At 52.0% G+C, this 22,934-nt stretch overlaps 1 protein-coding gene across 3 annotated transcripts; it reads right to left on the bottom strand.

Annotated features, from left to right (window-relative positions):
• CLTB (clathrin light chain B) lies at positions 915 to 20,067 on the bottom strand. Of its 3 annotated transcripts, XM_018050654.1 has the most exons (6): positions 19,662 to 20,067; positions 14,511 to 14,554; positions 6,724 to 6,841; positions 6,382 to 6,493; positions 4,656 to 4,709; positions 915 to 1,378 (listed from the first exon to the last, which is right to left on the bottom strand). In XM_018050654.1, exons 1-6 carry the CDS (start codon positions 19,846 to 19,848, stop codon positions 1,207 to 1,209), a joined length of 687 nt encoding a protein of 228 aa, XP_017906143.1. In that variant the 5' UTR covers positions 19,849 to 20,067; the 3' UTR covers positions 915 to 1,206. The 3 variants fall into 3 exon arrangements, with proteins under 3 accessions (XP_017906143.1, XP_017906144.1, XP_017906145.1); XM_018050655.1 differs by lacking the exon at positions 4,656 to 4,709; XM_018050656.1 differs by lacking the exons at positions 4,656 to 4,709; positions 19,662 to 20,067 and adding an exon at positions 14,889 to 15,105.

Below are 22,934 nucleotides of genomic sequence, written 5' to 3'. Positions count from 1 at the left end.
CCCCCTATCAAGGTCTTTCAGCTGTAAGAGAGATTCTAAGTGTAAAGCAGTACACTGTGGTGACCCTTGGTCTCCACACGGAACAGACATGAAGTGGTGGGGGCTATGGCACTTTTAGAGAGGATGGCTACTATTTTTAACTTGTTGCTGTTCCTCCCCCTCCAACCCCCACCAAAAAAAAAGGTTAGTTCAAAGTCCTAACCCCAGTACTTCAGAAGGTGATCTTATTTGATAATAGGGTTTTTTCAGAGGTAATCAATTTAAAATGAGGTCAGTAGGGTGGACCCTAATCCAGTATGACTGGTGGGCTTATACAAAAGGAAAGTCTGGACACAAAAGCAGACATGTATAGAGAACAAGGGATGTGATGATAAACTCAGGATTGTAATAATGTATGTCCAAGCCAAGGAACACAAGCTCCTTCCCTAGGGCCTTTAGAGGGATGGTGACACCATGGTTTCAGACTTAATGACCTCCAGAACAGTGAGATGATAAATTCTGTTGTTCTAACCCAGACAGTGTGGTTATGGCAGTTCTAGGAAACTAATAAGCTTGGCAATTAAACACTTCAGATCACAATGGCTTGAATGTAACCTGTGCGCAAACTGTGCGCAACCTCTGTTGAAGGGAGAGAAGGTATAGTCACTGATTATTTCTCCCAAATCCTTATCTCACAGGCTTGTTCGATCAGAAAGGATTGAAGTTGCAAATGCATCCTGTGAGAGGTTGGTTGTCTCCTCCTGGAGCTGGAGGCAGCAGACATAGATGGGTTCCCTCACTTCCAGGTGGGAGCTCCTGGGTTACCAGGGAAACAGCCTTACCTCCTCTCTAGTCCATGAAGCTGGGGAGGTTCTAAGCACAAACCAAGCCCTGACACCAGTTGTGGCTTCCAGAGAAATGAGAATGATAATAAATAAGTGTAAAAAGAGTTAACAACACACCCTTTAAGCCAAGAAAAAAAAAATACATCAGGAAGGACAGTCACAATTTTGTGGACTGAGAGGAGGTGTGAGGGGCTGGGCCCTTGGGCCGTGAGGGAATGACGGGTGAGGGGGTGAGGGTTCCCCTTCCCGGCCCCGGGAGATGGGGAGGAACGGAATAGGCTGTGTAGCAGCTGTGGGAGGCATTTCCGCCCCCTGGCCAAAGCAGCTGCTCCTCCTCTGCCCGGCCCGGCCCCTGCTTGGCGGCCATGCGGCTGGCAGACTCCTAGCGGGACAGCGGTGTCTGCTTCAGGGACATGAGCACCGAGCGCAGGCGGGACACGTCTTTGCACTGCTTGCTGCTCTTGGGGTTGAAGTCACACAGCTGGGCCACCTTCTCCCACTCTGTGCCCGGGGTCTCCTCCTTGGATTCCTTCACAAAAGCCTCCTCAGATGCCCTGCAGGTGGAGACAGGACAGGTTTCAGAGTGGTCTACCTCTTCCCCGAAGCAGTGATGCTCTGCTCCCACGGAGCAAGGCTGTTTCGCCCAGCCTACTATGGGGTACTTCACCAAGACATCGCCTCCCCAGCTCCATGACCTCTGACCTCAGGCCCCCAGGAACAGCTTAGCCATCAGAGGAACCCTCGTTGGGTCCTTCCTGCCTCAGGGCCTTTTTTGAGGTCTTCCCTCAGACCCGCTCACAGCTTGTTTCTTGTCATTCAGGTCTGAGTGTAAGCCTTACCTCCTGAGAAAGGTCTTCCTTTGCCACCGAAGCTCAAGTAGCCTACCCCTGCCCCAGCACTCTCTGTTCATCACCTCTCCATCAAGAGTTCCCAAACTGGGTCCCATATTTTTGCTTTCATTTCCATTACTCTAGGAGACCAATCCAAAAAAATCAGTACCATGATCTATGTCAAAGAGTATTCTGTTTGTAGTATCTGGTCTTGCCTTTAGGTCTTTAATCCATTGAGTTTATTTTTGTGTATGATATTAGGTGATATTCTAATTTCATTCTTTCACATGCAGCTTTCCAGTTTTCCCAGAACCACCATATAGCTGATTTACTGCCTTGTACAGCAGAAACGAACACAACATTGTAAAGCAATTATACTCCAATTGAAAAAACAAGGAGAAAAAGTTCCCAAACCGGGGCTCCTGACACCTAAAGGCCCTTGGAGGAATCAATGTAATACCTCAGCTATTTTCAACACTTTCTAAAACTGGGCAGGACATTTACTAACCACCTAACTGAAATCTCTGATTTGCCATTGCCTCAGGGTTCTCTGGACTCATTGCCTCCTGAGTGTTCTTCAGAAAAGGTTGTGGTCAAAGATGTGTAAAAGAATCAAAGAGGATCTTCAAAACAAGTCACCGGTATTTTACTACAGAACTCTTTTTAGCACAGAATGACTATTCTCTTAGCCTGGGGAATGCTCCACTGGAGTCTCTGCTTTTGGTTAGAACCAGGTTAGGATGGAAAGTGGTCAGAAGTTCTGGCTGATAGTTACAGAAGCCACTGATGAAGGAACAATGGGGAAATAAAGTATAATAAATGTAGTTTTGTGGACAAAACCTAAATGTGGGAGTAATTAAGAGAAAGACAATAAGGGATTCTGGGGTGCGGAGGGCTGGGTCTGTGTTCTGTTTGACCAGCAAGTGTCCTTAAAGCCCCTCTCTCCTTAGCAGCCTCCCTTGCATCGCAAGCAGGACCGTTTCTGCCAAGTGCCAGGCACTAGCTGATGGCGGGGGATCACTCTCCAGGTGATCCAGAGGGATGCAGAATGAGCTGGCCCTGGATCAGGCGACCCAGCCTCTTCCTAGTGATCTTGCTTCCCTGCTGGGTGCTCATTTCCTAATCTATAAAGTGAGAAGCAGTGTCTCCTCTTTGCTGATTCATCTCACTGGTCTGAGAACCCAGCAACACAACACGTATGTGTGGGCTTGGGAAAATGTAAGGTTTTGAGTGGAGCTGGCTGACCAGCAGGGCTGAGGGGAGCGATCTTTGAAGCTCTCTCTTCCAGGTCAAAAAGTGAAGTGAAGTGAAAGTCGCTCAGTTGTGTCCAACTCTTTGTGACCCCATGGACTATACTATACAGTCCATGGAATTGCAAGGCCAGAATACTGGAGTGGTAGCCTTTCCCTTCTTCAGGGGATCTTCCCAACCCAGGAATCGAACGGGGGTCTCCTGCATTGCAGGTTGATTCTTTACCCACTGAGCTATCCGGGTCAAGAGGCTCCCCTCTAACTTTGCTCTCAAAGTGGGGTTCAAGGTCCAGCAGCGCCGCATCACCATGGAGTTTGTTGGCAATGCAGAATCATGGCCTCACTTCAGTCCTTCTGAGTCAGAATCTCCATTTTGACAAGAGCCTCTGGTGATTCATAGATACATGCAGGTCTGAGAAGCGCTGGTCTAGACTCTTCCTCTCTTCGGGATTCCCTTGGGTGCTCCTTGGGTCACGTCTTCAGGCACAACAGGAGCAACGAACCCCCTGTGGTGTTTCCAGCATCAGTGCCCTTCTGCCATCCCCACTCTCCTGCTTGAAACCTCCCATGTCTCTCTGCTACCTTCAGGATCAGGTCTGAGCTTTTAAACATCACACTACAGGCTTTCTTCAACTGGCTCCAAACTGATTTTCTCCCCGCCCCCCATACCCCCACCCCAGCCACTAGGTATTTCCCCTCTCATAGCCTTTGCCCCAGCAGCTTTTCCCATCGAGGACACCCTTCTCTTCTTACCCTCGCCACACAGCAGACTCCATCTCATGCTTTAAGGGGCAGGGGTGGTCCCGCATCTTTGAAGCTTCCCCCACAGAGGGTGGCTCTGTGGGAGCCCTGTGTGTCCTTGTGAGCAGCTCTTATCACAACACACCTCCAACCGTGAGCAACTTAAGGGGATGGACTGTGGGCATCTTATTCCTGTTTGACCCGGAGACTGGAATTGGGTAAGCACCAATAAGTACTGGACAAATAGGAGAGTGGGCAGAGGAAGGAGTGGAAGGCTGTTATTTCCGTGTGTCCCAGGTTCTGTGAGAGGAGGGTTAGCCCAGATAGCATAAGAGGGTTGCCAAGGGCGTACCCAGAGCGAGGAACAGCAAATATTTGGCACATATGCACGAGGCAGTCATCAGACACTCATCACTGCTTTTTTTTTCTCCTTCAGCTTCACAATTCCCAACACACCAGCCAGCTAACTATAAGAAGAAATCTCTCGTCTGGATTAGGCACAGGACCGGCTAGACCCCAAACCAGGAACATGAGACAGGCCAATGGGGGTCTCACCAGGGGCTCACAGCCAAATTCAGGCTGGAGCTCTGAGAGGAACAGTGCACTCAGGCAGGAGGTGGGGGATAGCGAGCATGCTTTATGCCTCCAGCACCAGGCACTCCATGCTTGTTTCATTCAACAAAAGACTCACCCCACCTCCCACCTCCCATCCCCAAGAGCCATCTCAGGGCCGGGGGAGTTGGGCTGCTTGGCCCTTTGCCTGTCTCACCTGAGGATGGCCAGCATTCTTTCCTTGTCTCTGCTTGGATTTAGCAAATCTGTCTCAAAGATGCTCAGTACACATTTGCTGCGGGGATGGAGGTGAAGGCTGGTGCCTGTGTCCACCCTGCAGGCTCACCTCCTTCTCTGATCACTGCCCCGGGCCCAGCCACACTCATTCATACCCCACCAGTGAGAGACTCAAGAAACTGCCAGCCACACACAGGGGCCCCAGCAAAGGAGACACGTACACGTAGCCGATGATATCAGCATCTGGCTGCTGGTAGAATGCTTTGTCAGCGATCCTTGGGGGAAGGGGGTTAGGTGAGGGGAGAACAGCAGGGCAAGATGGACAGACAGGCAGAAGGTTAAAGAGAAAGAGAAATCAGCATTAGTACCTCCAGCTGGAGACATGTTAGGAAGCACAGTTCTGGAAGGCTCAGCAACTCTCCATAGCCCAGAGAGGAGAGCAGGGATCCTCCACCCACCCGAGGAGGGGGCCCTTCCTAAAACTCAGCCCTTATCCTGTTACTCCTGTTGACAAATCTTCAGTGGCTCCCATAGCCCATGTCTTCCCAACCCTCACATTCGAGGCCCTGCATACGTGGGCCCTCACTCCGGCCCTACCTCCCACCTCTCTCCCTGCTGCCCAAGCCTTTCTTGGAAGGACAGAAAGAGAGGACAATGGCCTTCCTTTCACATCTTGCTGTGCCCTGGTCTCTTAGCTGTCCTCCAAAGCCCAGGTCCCCAGACCTGGAGGCCCCCTCCCCTGCCCACATCCCTTGCTTCCACAGCCTTCCTGCAGAGGCCCTGCTCCCGAGACCAGCCCAGCATATGTGTGCCCACTGCTGAGCTCTTTGAGAACACAGATGCAGTCTTTCTCATTTCCGCCTCCCCAGGGCCCAGCCCAGGGACTGGCAGGCAGCAGCTTGTCGAATGGAAGCTGGAGGCTTCCCAGAGCCAGGCTTCCCCTTCCTGGCGGGTCTGGTGCCTTCAAGGGCACAGCCTCAAAGGCAGGGGCTGCCGGGTGCTCTCTGGGCAGAGACCATTTCTGCAAGGGGTTCTCTGGTGGGTCTCCACTGTCTTTCCTGCTCAACACCTGTGCTTCTTCCGGGAACGGCATCCTGATTCCTGTAAAGCATCAGTTGCCCCCGCCCAGTCCCTGTGGTTTGTGTGGGACTGGACCCCACACACAACCCAAGAAATGAGGCCCAATCTGGATCCGTCAGAGAGTCTCTGCTCCTGGGACAGTCAGTGGGCCTGGGACCAGCACGTGACCCCACACCAGACCAGCTGAAGCTGCTGGGGGCGAGAGGCTTACTTTCTCTGGAGTTGCCAAGAAAATAGAGCAGGAGCCTGGAGCTGCCGGCGGCCACCTTGGGCCCCGTCCCTGGGGTGTGCGCCCAAGAGTGAAGGTGGGGGGAAGGAAAGCAGGGCCGAGAGACAGTAAAAGTGAGCACTGACAGACTGTTTCAGCCCAAGCCCACCGTGCCTGCCTGCTCCCCCCGGCCTTTCCACTTACATAGGCCACGAACTTCCCTCTGCTCTTCAGCCACTTCTGAGTCGAAGTGTTGTCACTTCAATAAGCAGGAAAACCCTGCATATGGCTTGGTTCTTCCCTCCCAGCCAGGCCTGTGTTCTCTGAGATGCTAACCATGGCCACGGGGCCCCCGGTCCAGCTCTTGGCCCCCGGGCTCCAGGGTCATCTGGCTTACATTCCAGTGGGTCCTAGGATCTCGTCCATCGACTGATAGACTTGCTTTTCTCTGTCGTGGGGAGGAGATGAGAGCTCACAGTCACCAGCTCTGCAGCGTTCAGGGTGCTGAGCTCCACAGGTCACTGAGGAAACAGCCCTGGGGGTCTGGCTTCTCCTTCCTCCGTGTTCTTGCCACTAAATCACCCATCCTTGTGACAGTCCCCCACACCATGGCTCCTCTCATGTCCCCACCGCCCTCACGCCCTGATAGCTCTGCTCACCGGTTGTTGATCTTGTTCTTCTCAACTTGCTCACTCTGGCGCTGGTTCCATTCCTCCAGGTCCTTCTTGGCCTTCTCCCGCCATTCCTGCTCCATCACTTTGGAGGCAGCATCTGCAACCCCCAACAAGTGAATAAGCAGCAGCTTTCCAGGAGGAAGGGGAGGCACAGCGGCCCTGGGGGCTTCTCCCCTCAGCCCCGTCCTCAGCCAGTTCCCACACTAAGAAGCCCCAGGTACTCTAAGGCTTCCCACCCGACATGGTGATGGTCCCAAACCACCACCCCAGCGGGAAGCCCCGACGCAGGGGGCCCAGCCCAGCTCACAGCCTCAGCCCTGTCCTCACCCAGCTCCTGCAGCCGTTTCCGCTGCTCCTCTCTCCACTTGCGGATGCTCTCGGGTTCCTGTGTCAGCCTGTCCGCCTGGGCGATCGCGGCATAGCCATCTGCGGGACCGTTGGCCTCCTAGGACATAGACAGACGGCAGTGCACCCAGCCTGTCCACCGGCCCTTCTGTCTCTGCTCCTTGACTACTCCTTTCCAGTTACAGAGGCCACTAATTTCTCTTTATTCTTTAGCCACTTCTGGGTCAAAGTGTTGTCATTTCTATAAAGCAATAAAACCCTACACATTGGTTTTATTTAAACCCCTCACATCTCAAACCACGTCATACCCACTGTCTCCTGTGACTGTACCCTGCCTTTGCACTTGCTGTGCCCTCCACCAGCCACCCTTCCCCCTCTGTGACCCTGGGCAAGTTACTCAACCTCTCTGTGCCTGACTTTCCTCATCATAAAACAGGCTACAAAATAGCACCCACTCCATAGGGTTAATATGAAGATGGAATGAGTTTTAAAAGTGTAGAACTTCAAAGGCTTCTTGGCACACAGAGGGTTCCCTGTGTTTCTATCATTAATGTTCCACTCTGTTAATTGCGGGCTTCCCACATGGCTCAGGTGTAAAGAATCTGCCAATGCAGGAGCCACAGGAGAGTCAGGTTGGATCCCTAGGTGGGAAAGAGCCCCTGAAGGAGGAAATGGCAACCCACTCCAGTATTCTTGCCTGGAGAATCCCATGGACAGAGGAGCCTGCCAGGCTACAGTCCATGGTGTCGCAAAGAGTTGGACACGACTGAGCACTGTTAGTTTTATTCACCCAATAACACACAGCCCCAGATGGCCTCACTTTATAATACATTTACTTGTCCATTGTCTGTCTCCTCTATCAGAACATTACATTTGTGACAGCAGGGATTTGCCTGCCCTGTTCCCTGCTGTGTCCCCAGCACCCAGCACAGTGCCTGGCACAGAGCAGTGAACAGTCCTGAGATAGACAAGGTGGGCTTAGCTAAGGTCGTGCAGTGATGGGAAGCTCAGACTTGGGGGCCAGATGATCTGGGGTCAGATCCCATCTCTACTGCCTGCTCCATGTGTGTCACTCAACCTTGCCTGACCTCAGTTTTCTCATCTGAAATGAAGATGATACTAAAACTGCCTCTAAGAGCTGGGGTGAGGATTTGATGCAACGGTGCTTGTAAGAAATTTACAAGAGTACCCGGCAGGCAGTGATGGCTCAGTAATGATAGCTAGAATTATTATTATTATTCATTGTCATCTTATAGGGGACAGGAAACGGGGCCAGGAGAGAGGGCACAGTGTAGTGGCTGAACCTGGGCCGGAGTCCAGGCCTCCTCTGACTTCCAGGCCGGGGCTCTGCCCAACTCTCCAGGCTGCCTGCCAGGGTAGGGGACTCCAAGCATGGCAGGCTGAGAGCTCAGCCCACACAGGCTGGGGCGTCCCTCTGTTCTCGAAGAGCCAGAGCTTTTTTACAATCCAGCCCGTCTCTCGGCACTCCCACTCTGGCGCTCTGTCGGCCCGTGCATTCCTGTCTCCGCCCATCCCACATCCACTCTGTCCCGCCTTTGTCTCTTGCTTTCGGCCTGCAATTGTCTCCCCTCCTTCCTCCAGCTGATGAAATGTTCCATCCCACGAGTTACTAGCTCAGAAGTCACCAGCTCTGGGCTATTTCCAAATCCTCAACCCTCAAGCAGATCTCACAGCTCTTCCTCTCTTCTACCAAGTGTGTCTCCTGGCTGGACTGCAAGATCCCTGTCAGCAGGACAGAACCTTGTTTACAGCCCTATGAACCTGTCCCTCCTTTCACTGCTCTGTTGCTCAAGCACTCATCAAACTGTCATGAATCCCAGTGTTGTTTAATGTCTTCTCCCCACCCAACAGCGTCTGTCCAATGGTGCCCACACAGCTGGTGCTTAACAAGCAGTGGCCATGTGGATGAAGATCCCCCCTGGGACCAGCATGCGCCAGTTCAGAGGAAGTGCCGGGTGTCTGTCCAAGGGGCTGTGGGCAGCAAGGTGAAGGGGCACGCAGATGGACATAAGAGCTGCATCTCCCTGGGGAGAGAGAAGGGCAGGCCGAGGGCGGGGCAGTGCTGCCTGGCTCCTTGGATCAGACCCACCCTTGGGTGGGGCAGCTGGGGCACTGCCCTTATTCCTCCTTCCTGCCCAACATTATATTTCAATTCAGAGAGTCTCTCATGACATCTCAAGGGGCCTTTCCAGGGCCCTAATCTCGACAACACAAGTTGATCACCGATGTAGGGTGAGCCCCACCCTGTCCAGTTCTGGGAAAAACCCTGTTCTGAGGCCAGGCTACCAGGACCTCTACCCAATCCTATAGAATGTCCCATCTGCAGACAAGTGCAGTTACTTTGGTGTCTATGTGTTTATCCAGGTGCTACATTTTATTTCTTCTTGGTACTCATGATATCTTAAAAGACTGGCTTCCTTAGTGGCTCAGACAGTAAAGAATCTATCTGCCTGCAATGCAGAAAACCTGGGTTTGATCTCTGGGTCAGGAAGATCCCCTTGAGAAGGGAATGGTGACCCACTCCAGTATTTCTTGCCTGGGAAATCCCATGGACAGAGGAGCCTGGTGAGCTATAGTCCTTGGGTTGCAAAGAGTTGAACATGACTAAGCAACTAACACTTTCTGACTTTATTTACTATCTGTCCCCCACCTCTCCCCAGTAAATGAGTTCCATGCAGACAGAGACTATCTCTGTACAGAACCTAGGACAAGGAGGGCCTGGCTGTAAGAGGAGCTCAAGAACATCTCTTGAATGAATTAACATATGTTCATGCTTGGGGACAGAGATGAACAAGTTGGCCCATCATCCAGGAGCTTGGCAGAGGGAGTTCCTCACAAATGAAGACCATGACTTGGGGTACGTGCATAACATGGGTCATGAAAAGAGGGGGGACAAGGGAGGGCATGACCTTTCTAGCCTAGGAGCAGAGTAGGCTGGGAAGAGACAGGGGAAGGGCATTTCAGAGCAAGAATTGGCAGTGTAAGGACCACGTGAGGCTGGTGCCTTTGGGAAAATGTGAGTACAGACATGCTGCCACGTGTGGATGAGATGGGTTGAGAGAGGTGGGCTAGAGGGTCAGAAGTCATTCCATGGTGTCCTTTAGGACTCACCATCTCCTTTAGAAGTGCGTGCGTGCTCAGTCGTGGCCGACTCTTTGCAACCCCATGGACGGTAGCCTGACAGGCTCCTCTATCCATGGAATTTTCCAGGCAAGAATACTCAAGTGGGTTGCCATTTCCTACTCCAGGGGATCTTCCCAACCCAGGGGTTGAACCAGCATCTTCTGTGTCTCCTGCATTGGCAGGCAGGTTCTTCACCACTGAGACACCTGGGAAGCCCCACCATCTCCTTCAAGACTGCCCTAAAATTAAGACTCACAGGTTAGAGTGCTTAAAAACTTGCAAAGAACCTTCAGTTAAATGGTTCTCTTTGGCCTTCACAAACCTTCATGGTGGGTTTTATTATCTTTGTTTTACAGGTAGGAAAAAGTCTAGCTTCAAAGTCCCAAGGTCACCCAGCCAGCAACCGGCAGAGCCAGAATTCAAACTGAATTCCTGGGTGTAACACATAGCCAACAGGGGCCAAAGTCACTTCTGTGTCACGTGATTTTTTCCTCCCTAACACGTCTAGCATCCCAAGATTAGAGACCGTGCCCTGTCCTCCCACTCCCAAGGCCCACTCCCTGTCTCTCTCACACTTGCCTTCATACCCTCTTGGCTCACTTAGTGGCTAGCTCAGGGATAAGAAGCTTCTATGGCTACAGAGGACTCTTCTCAACAGACCTGTGGGGACAGCAAGGGAGGGCTTCTCATCCCCATTTTACAAATGACAAATCCAGCTCAAAGCAGCGACTAGTCCAAGGTCGTCCAGCTAGGAAAAAAACAGAAATGAAGCCCAGATTGTCTGACTCCATCCAGACTTCACCACAGCACCTCAGTCTGGGTCGGAAAGATCTCCTGGAGAAGGGCATGGCAACCTCCTCCAGTATTCTTGCCTAGAAAATCCACATGGACAGAGGAGCCTGGTGGGCTACAGTCCATGGGGTCACAAAGAGCCGTACACAACTGAGCGACTGATACTTGCATTTTGATGTATAATAAGAACTCAGACTCCTGGCTCTTGAGACCAGCCCCACACCTGAGCCCCTGCTGTCCTGCACTCGAGCTCTTTGAGAACCAACAGCCACTGGATTTGCCTCTACATCCAAGGCCTTGAGCACAGCGCATGGCACTCAGAATGTGAGCTGACTAAATGAAGGGATGAGGGACTGCCTGCAAAGCGATGTGGAGGGCATGGGAGAGCCTGGGACACAGCATCAGAGGGACTTGGGCTTCAAGTCCCCTCCTGCCACTCACTGGAGGTGCGACCTTTAAGAAGTTCCCTCCTTGTTCTCCTTAGGTGTCGTCACCTGTCAAATGTTGTCACCTGTCAAATGGGAGTGACAACATCCCACTCCAGGTGTGAAGTGGGGCCTGAATGTGATAACTGCCCTGCAACCACTGTAGCCTGTAGTCTACGAGGGCTCAACCCCGGCTGCAGGGATGTTTGGAGCCCCTTCCAAGCTCGAAAGGGAAGGCATCTGGGAATGGCTGGGACCAAAAGGCAGGAGGCTACAATCAGGGCTGGGCTTGTGTCGGCCCAGCTCTCTGGTGGCACCCCTCTCCCAAGGGACCCCTCCGCTGGACACTGGAGACCACCACGAGGGCTTCCGGAGGCCAGGCTGGCCCAGCACGTGCTGTGACACCATGGGGAGCCACGAGGATGAGGCATGGCTGATCCTGGGGATTGACCAGCTAAAGCTAAGCTGAGCTGAGCTGTCGATTCCTCTAAGTAGCTCAGTGGGGGTGATGGCCACGTGGGTGGGGGAAGGAAGCGAGCTTGTGTAGGAGGAGGGAGTCCTGCCGGGGCCTTCTCTCCCTGCCCCTGGCAGCAGCAGAAAGAATTAGAATAGGTTTCGGCAGCCTTATCCTTAGGCCTTGTTGGGGATCAGGTTCATAGCTGGACCCTGCAGTGGCTCATGTGCATGTTGCGTGCCAAGTCGCTTCAGTCGTATCGGATTCTTTCCAACCGTATGGACTCCTCTGTCCAGGGACACTCCAGGCAAGAACACTGCAGTGGGTTGTCATGCCCTCCTCCAGGGGATCTTCTGACCCAGGGATCAAACCCACGTCTCCTGTGGCTCCTGCACTGCTGCAGATTCTTTACAGCTGAGCCACGAGGGAAGCTCCCAGCGGCCCACAGGCTTCCAGAAAAGATCAAGTAAGGTAGCAGGAAAGTTCCGTCCAGGATCCTTGAAAGTCAGACCCTGCTCTGTGCTCCATCCTAAGAGAAATCTGCAGGGGCTTCCCACCTGCAAGCTGGCCCTTGTGGCCTGCCTGGTCCAGCAACAAGGGGGTGGAGCAAAGGGCACCAGATCAGGACATTTAGATGAACTTAGCAGCAGCAGCAGAGGGCTTCCCAGGTGGTGCTAGTGGTAAAGAACCTGCCTGCCAAAGCAGGAGATGTAAGAGACGCGGGTTCGATCCTTGGGTCGGAAAGATCCTCTGGAGAAGGACATGGCAACCCACTCGAGTACTCTTGCCTGGAGAACTCCTGGTGGGCTACAGTCCATGCGGTCGCAAAGAGTCAGACACGACTGAAGCGACTTAGCATACACTACATACATACAGATGAACCTGAAATTGGCCACTAAGCTTCTGAGTGACTTGCCTCATCTGTGACCCCATTCCCTGCCTGTAAGGATGCTAGCGTGGCACAGATGTGAAGTGAAAGTTGCTCAGTCGTATTTGACTCCTTGCGACCCCAAGGACTATAAAGACCATGGAATTCTCCAGACCAGAATGCTGGAGTGGGCAGCCATTCCCTTCTCCAGGGCTTCTTCCTAACTCAGGGATCGAACCCAGGTCTACCGCGAATGATTCAAAAATAAACCTACCTGGGGTTATTCTTGGTAGCAGTGAGAAAAAAATTCCCACTGAGATTGGGGAGGAGGCCTAGGGTTTCTCAGATTCGTTCAATAGAAAGTGAGGCCAGGGGGCAGGATGGGAGAAGGCCTCCTGTGCTAAGGTGTAGAAAGGGAAAATTATCTTGCTCCTGGTGTTCTAGGTACTATGGTCCCAAGTATATCTCCAGCTCCAGGGCCACTTTAGGACACAGACCTTTTGGGTCAAGCCAAGTCCTTCGGAGTATGTGCAGGGCAGGGGCAATCTGAGTCTCTAAGCCTTGCCAAACTGGACAGGCATCAGTGTTGCTTATTTGGAGCTCTCAGGCAGGCCCAAGGAAACACAAAGCTCTTAAAGTCCTAGAGACTAACTTTTCTAGCTTGCCGGTAGTTGAGTAATTTTCCAGAAATGGGACTTGGCCAGTTGCCCTGTGTAAGGTACCAGCCCATCCCTCTTACATAAGAAACTATTGTTTGTTCTCCCTGAGGATTTAGGAGGCCAGCTCCTCCATGAGGCAGAGTTCAGGAGATCCTGCAGCAGTCAAGGGTCTTTGACCCCATCCAGTGGGATTTAAAGTTCATCTGGTGAAGACTGTTGCATCTGTGGGGTCCTGAGGATACTACTTATATTCCAAATTCTTTAAGTACTTTTAATATGATCTGTATATGTAGGAAACGAGGGGGCTTAGGTGAGTGTGGAGAGAAATTTTTAACTAGAAATATCTTTGATGTGCTTAGCCGCTCAGTCATGTCCTACTCTTTACGACCTCATAGCCCGCCAGGCTCCTCTGTCCATGGGGATTCTCCAGGCAAGAATACTGGAGTGGGTAGCCATGCCCTCCTCCAGGGGATCTTCCCAACCCAGGGATCGAATCCAGGTCTCCCGAATTGCAGGCAGATTCTTTATGGTGTGAGCCACTAGGGAAACCCAAGAATACTGGAGTGGGTGTTTACTAGCTGTGTTTTTTTGGGTGGTGGTGGCAGGGCAGGGCGGGGAATGTGAGAAAGAGAGTGTGTGTGTTATAGGATCATTACAAAGAATTTTAAAACAACTCAGTGAAAGTGAAAGCTTTTCCTTACCCTCCCTTCTCCCACAACCTTGGGGTTAACCACTGCTAACAGTTGGTACACATCCTTTCAGATCTTCATGCAAACGTATTTCTAAAATAAAAAACAGGACCATACTGTGCATATTACTCTGCAAGCTGCTTTTCCATTTATTATATTATGGGCATCTTTTCATGTCCATACAGAAAGCTATGACTGCTCTTTGTAACAACAGCATGGTTTTCCAATTTACCTACCCAGGTCCTCAGGAGTGGGCACTTAGGTTATTCCCAATTTGTCTGCTACTATAAATAATCATATAAAGAATCTGAGTGTCTCTGTCCAGCTATCTCTTTAGGAAAATCCTGAGAAGTGAAATCTCTTTTAACTGGGTCCCACCCAGTGAAAATGCTCAGACATGGCTGACCACTGGGTTCAGCCTCCCATCAGTGGCAAAGACGTGCAGGGCCCTGTGTTTCCTTTAGTCCATGCCACTGTAAGCTACTTTCTTTCTCCCTCTGCAAGCTCGACATTACCATGGGCAACCTGAGGCCATACCCCATCGATCCCTATCTGTGTGGTTCTTATTCTTCATCCCCTTCTCCTTTACAACCAAAAAAAAAAGTTTCAAAACTTTCTTAATGTTCCCATCCCAGTGAACAGAACTTGAAGCCCTCTTCCTATCCATGATGGGGGCCAAAAAGTTACTGAGACCCAGGCCGTCAGTCCCTCCTGCTTCAAGGACAGAATCTTGCTTACCTGAAACACATCTCCATTGACCGTGGTCCCCATGTCCTCAGAACCTGATAGAAAGAGAACAAAAAGACAGCATTACTCATGGCTCAGCTTATAATAAGCAGGGTCCTTCATTAGCGACCAAGGCAACCTCTGTATATATCCATGTATGTGTACTGAGTTCCACATATGCAGACATCATGTACGCATAAATAACCTGGGTTCAGACCTTGACTGTTCACAAAGCCTTTTCATAGCTTTTATCACATCTAATTTTCACCATAGCCTTGTGCTGAAAGGCACAAGGTGTGTTATCAACCCATTTTACAGATTCTCAAACTGAGGCCCAGAGAGGCTACGTGATTACCCAAGGTTGCCAGCCAGTAATAGCTCCTCACTTACCTGAAATTAATTTCCCCTCAGCCACAGTTAGGAATAGCCTGATTACCTATGGAGTCTATGCCCAGTGAGCCAGTAGAGGAGCTGGAGGCTCAGGGCGGGTCTGCAAGGGCTCAGGAAGAAGGGACTGCGCGTCGCCGCTTGTCCCTGAGGTGCCTTGAGCAACGGCTTCACCTGGGAGAGCAGGAATTAGCCCCTACCAGGCAGCACCTGGCCTGTTTTTCCTCCTCCTGCCCCTCCCAGAAGGATTTGCTGCAGCCCTCACCTCAACAATGACTCCTCCTGGTCCCTTGCCCTGACACCTGATTAGTCACAAATTCCCATGACTTCTGCTGCAGCAGGGACCCTCAAAGTTGGGGGTCCTTCTGCCCCCCGTCAGGCCCGCCTGCACAGCTACTTAGTCTGTCTGCCCCACTAGTGGCAGTGAGCACCTGGAGGGCACACCTGTGTCCAAACCCTCCCCACCATCTTCCCCAGAGCCGGGTACCATACCTGCGACTTAGGAGGCGCTCAGAAACTATTTGTTGAATAGCAAATTAATCAAAGCACTAAAGAAAGAAGGACTAAATGGCTTTTGTCCACTCACAGGCCTCCCTGCCTCCATCTTCACTCTCTCCCAAACCTCTTTCAAACCAACCGCCATGGCTGATGAAAAGCATACACTTACCTACGTAACTCTTCTAATTAAAATGAACAGGGTCTGCTCCTTCTTTGGGAACTTGATAGGTGCCGTTCCCTCTCCCTGGAAGGCTCTCCTGCTCCCTCAAGCCCTTCAGCCCCTGCTCAAACACTTCCTTATTAGAAGCCTTCCCTGACCATCCCTGACATTTGTCCTCTGCACTGCTCTCCTCCCCCGTACAGTATTTTGTCTGTATCACCTTCCACAGCCTGAGAAGTTTATTTTTGTACGTGCTAATTACCTATCTACTCCACTTGAAAGCCCTCCAGGAAGGCAGGGACTTTGTTTTGTCTATCACTGGGATCCAGCACCTAGAACAGTGCCTGACATATAACAGGGCCCCAATAAATATTTGTTGAACGAATACATTGAACCTCGGACCATACCTCATGAGAACCTTTGCAATCTGGCCCTGCCCATTTTTCCTGCCTCACTTCCCACCAGTCCTTCCCACAAACCCTATTCTGGTTTCCGCCTTCCCCAAACACACTATGCCACATTCCATGCCTTTCTTCCTACTTCCCTCACCAAAGAATGCTCTTGGGGATCTAGTCATTCTCCAAAGCCCAGTTCACAAGTCACCTCCTCTGGGAAGCCCTCCACTGCTTCCTCTTTTACCCTGAGCACCGAAGGAAGGTCTCAACTACTATGGAGTATCCTCAAACACTGTATAGCACCCCCCACCCTCTTACATGATTACTGTGACCTCCCATGGGTCATGCATTCCCTTATCAGGCTCTGTATTCCATTCAGCTAGCTCCTATGGGTGAGCAGTCAGTATTGGCGAAGTGGAAGTTGAACTGATCTTTGGGGGCCCGCTGTTATCTGCAAGGCCTGAGGACTCTCAGAAACTGCAATGCCTCTTAGCCAAGAGCCGCGGGAGGCTATACAAGACCATCCCAGATGGACAAGGACACTTCACCAGCCAGATAGAGCCGTGAGTCACAGTGACAGTGCTTTCAGCTTGGGGACTAAAGGGAGGGATCCTTAACCCCATGGAAACAATCCCCAGCAGATATAAATTATAATCAGTTTTGTTTTCAAACAGTGATCGATTTTAACCAACAGTTATCAGCTGTCCTCCCTGCTCATTTAGATGGAGTTTCTCCTGTACTGTGGCCTGGTCCCTAAATCAGTGGCAGCATCTTCGCCAGGGGCATTTCCTCTACCAGAGTCTGAAGTTACCAGGGTCCATTCACAATGCCAGTCTGTGCACTTGGCATTTCTGGAGGGGAAGTTGTGCCCGCCCCCAAGCCACCCTGACCAGTCCCAGTCTCAGACCCCTCAACCGCAGGAGCAGCCAGGGGCCCACCCTGTCCTTTAGGAAGTCTGGTGCTGCCCTTTGGAAATGAGGCTTCAGCCTCTTTGGGAATCCACACACGCCCACACATGAAATTATGAGTCTCTGTCCTCACAGTGCTTTCTGACTGGCCCACGGCACGTTAATAATCGCGTGCCCACAGTCCAAAGCCGGCAGAACAGGAGTGAAGCAGATAGGAGTCCCAGGCATGAGCCGTGGGTGAGACTTCCCTCAGATCCCTAATCCCCTTTTGGGACAGGGACAGATGGGGTCCAGAATATTCCTGGGAGCTTACTGAGTCACATCAGGGGGAAATGGGCTTGCCCAGGAAGTGACTGGGCAAGTCCAGGGCAGAGCCAGGTGGGGCACCTAGAAATCTGGGTGTGCAAATGTAAACCTCCTGGGCCCTACCCAAGGCTGATGAATGGAAACAAAGTATCCATTGCTCAGGCTGGCCGCAACTCCAGCCCCAGAGGAGGGACTCAAAGAAGCTCAGACCCAGGCCTACTCTAAACGGTTTCCCCTGAGGTACATGTATGCCTGCGAGCTCAGTCGAGTCCAACTCTGTGCGACCCTGTGGACTGTAGCCCGCCAGACTCCTCTGTCCATGGGATTCTCCAGGCAAGAATCCTGGAGCGGGTTGCCATGTACTCCTCCGGGGGATCTTCCCAACCTAGGGATTGAACCCGCATCTCCTGCATTGCAGGAAGATTCTTTACCACTGAGCCATCAGGGAACCACCCCCTGTCCCCAAAGTCAGGGCACTCAGCACAAGAGACAAGACTCAGAAGTGATGAGTGGTGCTGGCTGCAGGAGCTTCCGTCCAGCTCCCAGCAGCCTAACGCACATTTTCTGCAACTTATTCAGGCTTCTGGCAGTTATCACCAGTCTCCGGGGGATTACTTACTCATCACCATCTAGACCTAGGAGGGTCAGATCAATTCTATCCTATCTGGCCACCTACTGAGCTGCATCCCATAACTCCTCTCAGATCCCTGTGCTCTACTCAGCAGGGTAGCTGAACATTTGCAGCTTTAGTGGTTGTGAGTCCGGGAGACCCCCCAGAGGGCCATGTCCCTGCTGCTTTCCCTGCCACCTCTGGTCTGGGGCCAACCTGTACCACCCCTGCTGGAGAGGGAACCTCCCATCCAGGCCATAAATCCCTGGAGTCCCACCATCCTAGGAGAGGTCACAGCCTATTCAATCCCCAGCCACATCTGCAGCCCTCTGCCTGACTTCTCCCTGCTTCTCTCTTAGATGGTTCTGACATGGGCTCTCCCAGCAGGGCCTCTCCCATGCCAACCTGACTGGGGAAGCTGGTAGTCTCAAGATGTGGGCCCATATTTTCCAGGAATTCCCTGGGGTGTGCCAAAGTGCTAGAAGCTGCTGCTCCTTCAGAAGACATCCACTGCTGACTTGGTTAGGTAGCAAAAGATCCTCCCACCTCCACACCCCATCACTTCCCAGGGTGACTGCCACAGCATTTGAAAGAATGTGGAGCCCAGAGTTGAGAGGCCTGAGACCTAGTCCCAGATCCGTCACTCATGGCTGTGTGACTTTGGGCAAGACCCTCAGGCTCTCTGGGCTTCCAGTTTCTTACATGTGACAAAGGGCTTGTTATGTTTCTCACACGAAGAGGATACAGAGATGCTTTGAGCCCCTCAAGCCACAGGAACTGTCTTACTCATATCTGTATCCCCACTGTGTCTGGCACACAGTAGGTGCTCAGTAAATGTTGAATACAAATATAACTATAAGAAGCTTTACTTGTAAACATTTTTTTTTTAATATGTAAGCTAACACTTATTCTGACAGGCCCATAAACCCCCACTAAAATGACAACATTAACAGGAAACAAGGGCTGTTTGAGATGCACCCATGAAAATGATAGCTAGTTTCTAACTTTAAGAGATTGTTCTTTCAGGCAGAACTAGAGCAGGAACATTGTTGATAAACACGCTATTGCAAGGACCAGGCCCCAACCCCCAAGCCTGAAGCTAACCCCAATGGCCTTGGACCACCTTTGCAAAACCACTAAGCTCCAAACCCAGGAGGGCAGGATCACATCTGACTGAAGCCCTCTGTGCCCCTGCCCCCATACTGGTGTCTGCCTCAGAGCCTGGCATATGGAAGACACTGCGGCCAGGGGGAGAGGATTCAGAGTCTGGGAGAAATGGTTCAGTCCTCACTCTGCCACTTACTAGTTCTTTCAGTAGTGTGCATTTTGAGCCCTGGTTCTGCCGTCTCTGAAATGGGTGTATAATGCACAGGAAATGATGGAATGTTAAGTAAAGTGCCTAGAACAGTGGCCACAGGATGGCAGGTGATCCTCCAGGCAAGTCTGTAAGTTCTTAGAGCACCCAGCACCTCCTGCTTTCCCAACTGAAGGAGGGAGCTAAGTCCAAGGGTCAGGGAGGTCTGAGGTCCTGTATACACCTGCAGGGCTCAGCCCGGGGCAGCAAGCCTACTGGGAAGCTCAAGGCTGGGCTGCTTTGGATTCCAGAGCCAGGCAGTGGCGGAGCTGGGTTGGGAATGAAATGTCATGACGAATTTCTATGCCGGGAGCCACCAGATCCTCAGCCTCAGGCGGGGCCTCAGATGGGAAACACAACAAGATCCCCCTCCCATTTCCTTCTCCAAGTCCCCCTCAGGTACACATACAGCCCCAGGCCTGCTTCTGGCTGGCCATAGCAGGCCTTCTTCGCTCTACTGCAGGGCCCGGAGGCCAAGGACCCCGGGTGAGAGCCCCAGATCCCCCCCCCCAACCCCCAGTACCCAGGCCACCGCGCTGACTCACCCCCACTGGCGGGTCCCGGCTGCGCGAGGCCCCCCTGGCTGCCGGCAGGTGCCCCAAAACCCTCGTCATTCTCTATGCCCGCAATCTCACTCTCCTGCTGGGCCAAGAAGGCAGCCGCCGGGTCCTCCTCGGCCGCTTCGGGGGCCCCGCTCTCCGACGACGAGAAGAAGCCAAAGTCATCAGCCATTTTCCCCGCGTCTCTGCCGAAGCGTCCGTCTGGTGCTCGGCTCTGCCCGGCGCGTGCCCCGCGCTGCGCCCGGCGGCCGCGGCACTGTCACCCGAGCACCCCGGGGGGAGCCGCTCGGCCTCGGCGGGGACGGGCTCAGCGCGGCGGCCCCACACTTCCTCTCCGCCACCGGGCCCGGCTCGCCTGTCACTGCGGCTGCAGGCGGGAGGAGCCGGGACGGGAATGCGGTGATGTCACCGGCCGAGGGAGGAGGCCCGCAGGACGGCCGGAGGTCGCCTCTCAGCGGCCACAGGAGGGCGGCAGCAGGACGGCGGCGCAGCCCCAGGGGCCCGGGGCCGCGCTACCCGCTCGCGGCCACCAGCGCGCTTCTCCAGGACACAGGACTGGCGCAGCTCCTGCCAGGTCCGGAGGCGAAGCAGATGGGACCAAGGGACCATCGCGTGTACAGGGTCACCGCAGGCTGGCAGCCCGGATTTCAGGAGCACCGAGGGGGTGGTCGCAGCGCAACCAGACTCCTCCTGATTCATTGTGCACAAGTTTCCTCTCCAAGGCTCGGCGGGTGTTATGAAGCCCCGTTATCAGGAAGGAGCCTTGGAGAGGTAACATTAAGACCCACCGCTATATTGCATCCTTCCTGCAAGTCCAGGGTCTTCCCCACAAAGCCATGTTGTTTCCGTACATTTCTTATGCGTTTCCCTTCATTTGGAGGCTTCAGCTCAGGCCACCAGAGTTTGTGTGACCTGACAGGGTCTCTCCTTGGAGGTTGGATCCCTTCAATGTCCCTTGCTTCCCTGGTTGCTCAGACGGCGGTAAAGAATCTGCCTGCAATTCAAGAGAACCGGGTTCAATCCCTGGGTCGGGAAGATCCCCTGGAGAAGGACATGGCAACCCTCTTCAGTATTCTTGCCTGGAGAATCCCGTGGACAGAGAACCCTGGCGGGCTATAGTCCATAGGGTCGCAAAGAGTCAGACAGGACTGAAGTGACTTAGCAGTAGCAGCAAGTATGAACCAAATTGAGGAAGGCAAACCCAGCTTATCCAGGCAGCCTACCACTCCTCCACTCAGTCACCCTGAGTAAACAGACTTCAAAACATAGTAAAACCCAAGCTCTGGCCATGGGGAGATTACAATCTAGGAGCCCAGCAGACGGGAAATGGTCAGACATTTTCTCAGAGTGATAGGTGCTGTGACATTTAAACACAGACTTGGGGGGTGCGGCGGGGGAAGAACCACCATCAGATCTTTAGGATTTTTTCTTTCTGATTTGAAATTTGAAGGTCAAAATAGAAAGGAAAGATGAGCCGCCCCTAACAGTGGGTTCCCTTAGTGGGTGGGAAGTGGAAGCAAAGTTAAACTGAAGGGCAATCTCAGTTTTGCACAGTAATACTTTCATGTAGGTTTCACTCTTATGATGAAAATATAATCATTTATCAGTAGTGTGGAAAAGAAAGAAACTTCAGGCGCTGCACAACCTGGTGCAAGCTCAGCACTCCACCATCATCATCTCACTCCTCTTCCTCATTACCCCAGCTGCAGCCTCAGGTGCTGAAAAGACCTGGAAAGTTTCCTAGTTTACCAAACCAGCCTCAAATGTCAACTCCAGGCTTTGTAGAGGCAGAAGTGAAGTGACGTCGCTCAGTCGTGTCTGACTCTTTGCGACCCCGTGGACTGTAGCCTACCAGGCTCCTCTGTCCATGGGATTTTCCAGGCAATAGTACTGGAGTGGATTGCCATTTCCTTCTCCAGGGGATCTTCCCGACCCAGGGATCGAACCCGGGTCTCCTGCATTGTAGACAGACGCTTTACCATCTGAGCCACCAGGGAAGTCCTGTAGAGGCAGAAGGACTACCGAATGCACTATGTGCCCTTTGTGATCATCCGTGGATGTACTTACTTGGTTCTTGGAGACTTCAATGCCTCTGCCGGCACTCTGCCCAACTAGTTCCTCCTTTCTTCCTGCTCCTTCCTAATGTAACCATCAGCAAAATTAGTTACATGCTTAATTTATACAAGTTACTGGATGAAGCACAAGCTGGAATCAAGATTGCCAGGAGAAATATCAACAACCTCAGATATGCAGATGACACCACCCTTATGGCAGAAAGTGAAGAACTAAAGAGCCTCTTGATGAAAGTGAAACAGGAGAGTGAAAAAGCTGGCTTAAAGCTCAACATTCAGAAAACTAAGATCATGGCATCTGGTCCCATCACTGCACGGCAAATAGACGGAGAAACAATGGAAACAGTGAGACACTTTATTTTGAGGGGCTCCAAAATCACTGCAGATGGTGATTGCAGCCATGAAATTAAAAGACGCTCGCTCCTTGGAAGGAAAGTTATGACCAATCTAGACAGCATATTCAAAAGCAGAGACATTACTTTGCCAACAAAGGCCTGTCTAGTTAAAGCTATGGTTTTTCCAGTAGTCATGTATGGATGTGAGAGTTGGACTATAAAGAAAGCTGGGCGCCAAAGAATTGATGCTTTTGAACTGTGGTGTTGGAGAAGACTCTTAAGAGTCCCTTGGACTGCAAGGAGCTCCAACCAGTCCATCCTAAAGGAAATCAGTCCTGAATATCCATTGGAAGGACTGATGCTGAAGCTGAAACTCCAGTACTTTAACCACCTGATGTGAAGAACTGACTCATTGGAAAGGACCCTGATGCTGGGAAAAATTGAAGGCAGGAGGAGGAGATGACAGAGGATGAGATGGTTGGATGGCATCACCGACTCAATGGACATGAGTTTGAGTAAACTCTGGGAGTTGGCAATGGACAGGGAGGCCTGGTGTACTGCAGCCCATGGGGTCACAAAGAGTCGGACATGGCTGAGCGACAACTGAACTGAATTGAACTGGTCCAGATCGTTCTGCAGCCATGCTTGCTCCTGTGTTAATAGATGACTCTTATTCTTAAGAATGAATATTAAAAATTATCATTAAAGTCTGAACTATGTCATATAGCACTTTGTGCTGGAGAGCCTCCGTTTCTTGACACTTCCCTAAATATCTTTGTTAATTGCTCAGTCGTTTCTGACTCTTTGTGACCCCATGAACTATAACCTGCCAGGCTCCTGTGTCCTGGGAT

The sequence above is a fragment of the Capra hircus genome, chromosome 7, assembly GCF_001704415.2.
Source record: "Capra hircus breed San Clemente chromosome 7, ASM170441v1, whole genome shotgun sequence".
Classification (NCBI taxonomy): domain Eukaryota; kingdom Metazoa; phylum Chordata; class Mammalia; order Artiodactyla; family Bovidae; genus Capra; species Capra hircus.
This window is presented reverse-complemented; position numbering and strand designations above follow the sequence as displayed.

Coding starts and splice junctions, on each gene's coding strand:
- CLTB (XM_018050654.1), bottom strand. CDS start 19,848: ATGGCTGATGACTTTGGCTTCTTCTCGTCGTCGGAGAGCGGGGCCCCC. Junction 6,494..6,723: donor GAAACGGCTGCAGGAGCTGG/GTGAGGACAGGG, acceptor TGGGGGTTGCAG/ATGCTGCCTCCAAAGTGATG. Junction 4,710..6,381: donor AAGAACAAGATCAACAACCG/GTGAGCAGAGCT, acceptor CCTTCCCCCAAG/GATCGCTGACAAAGCATTCT.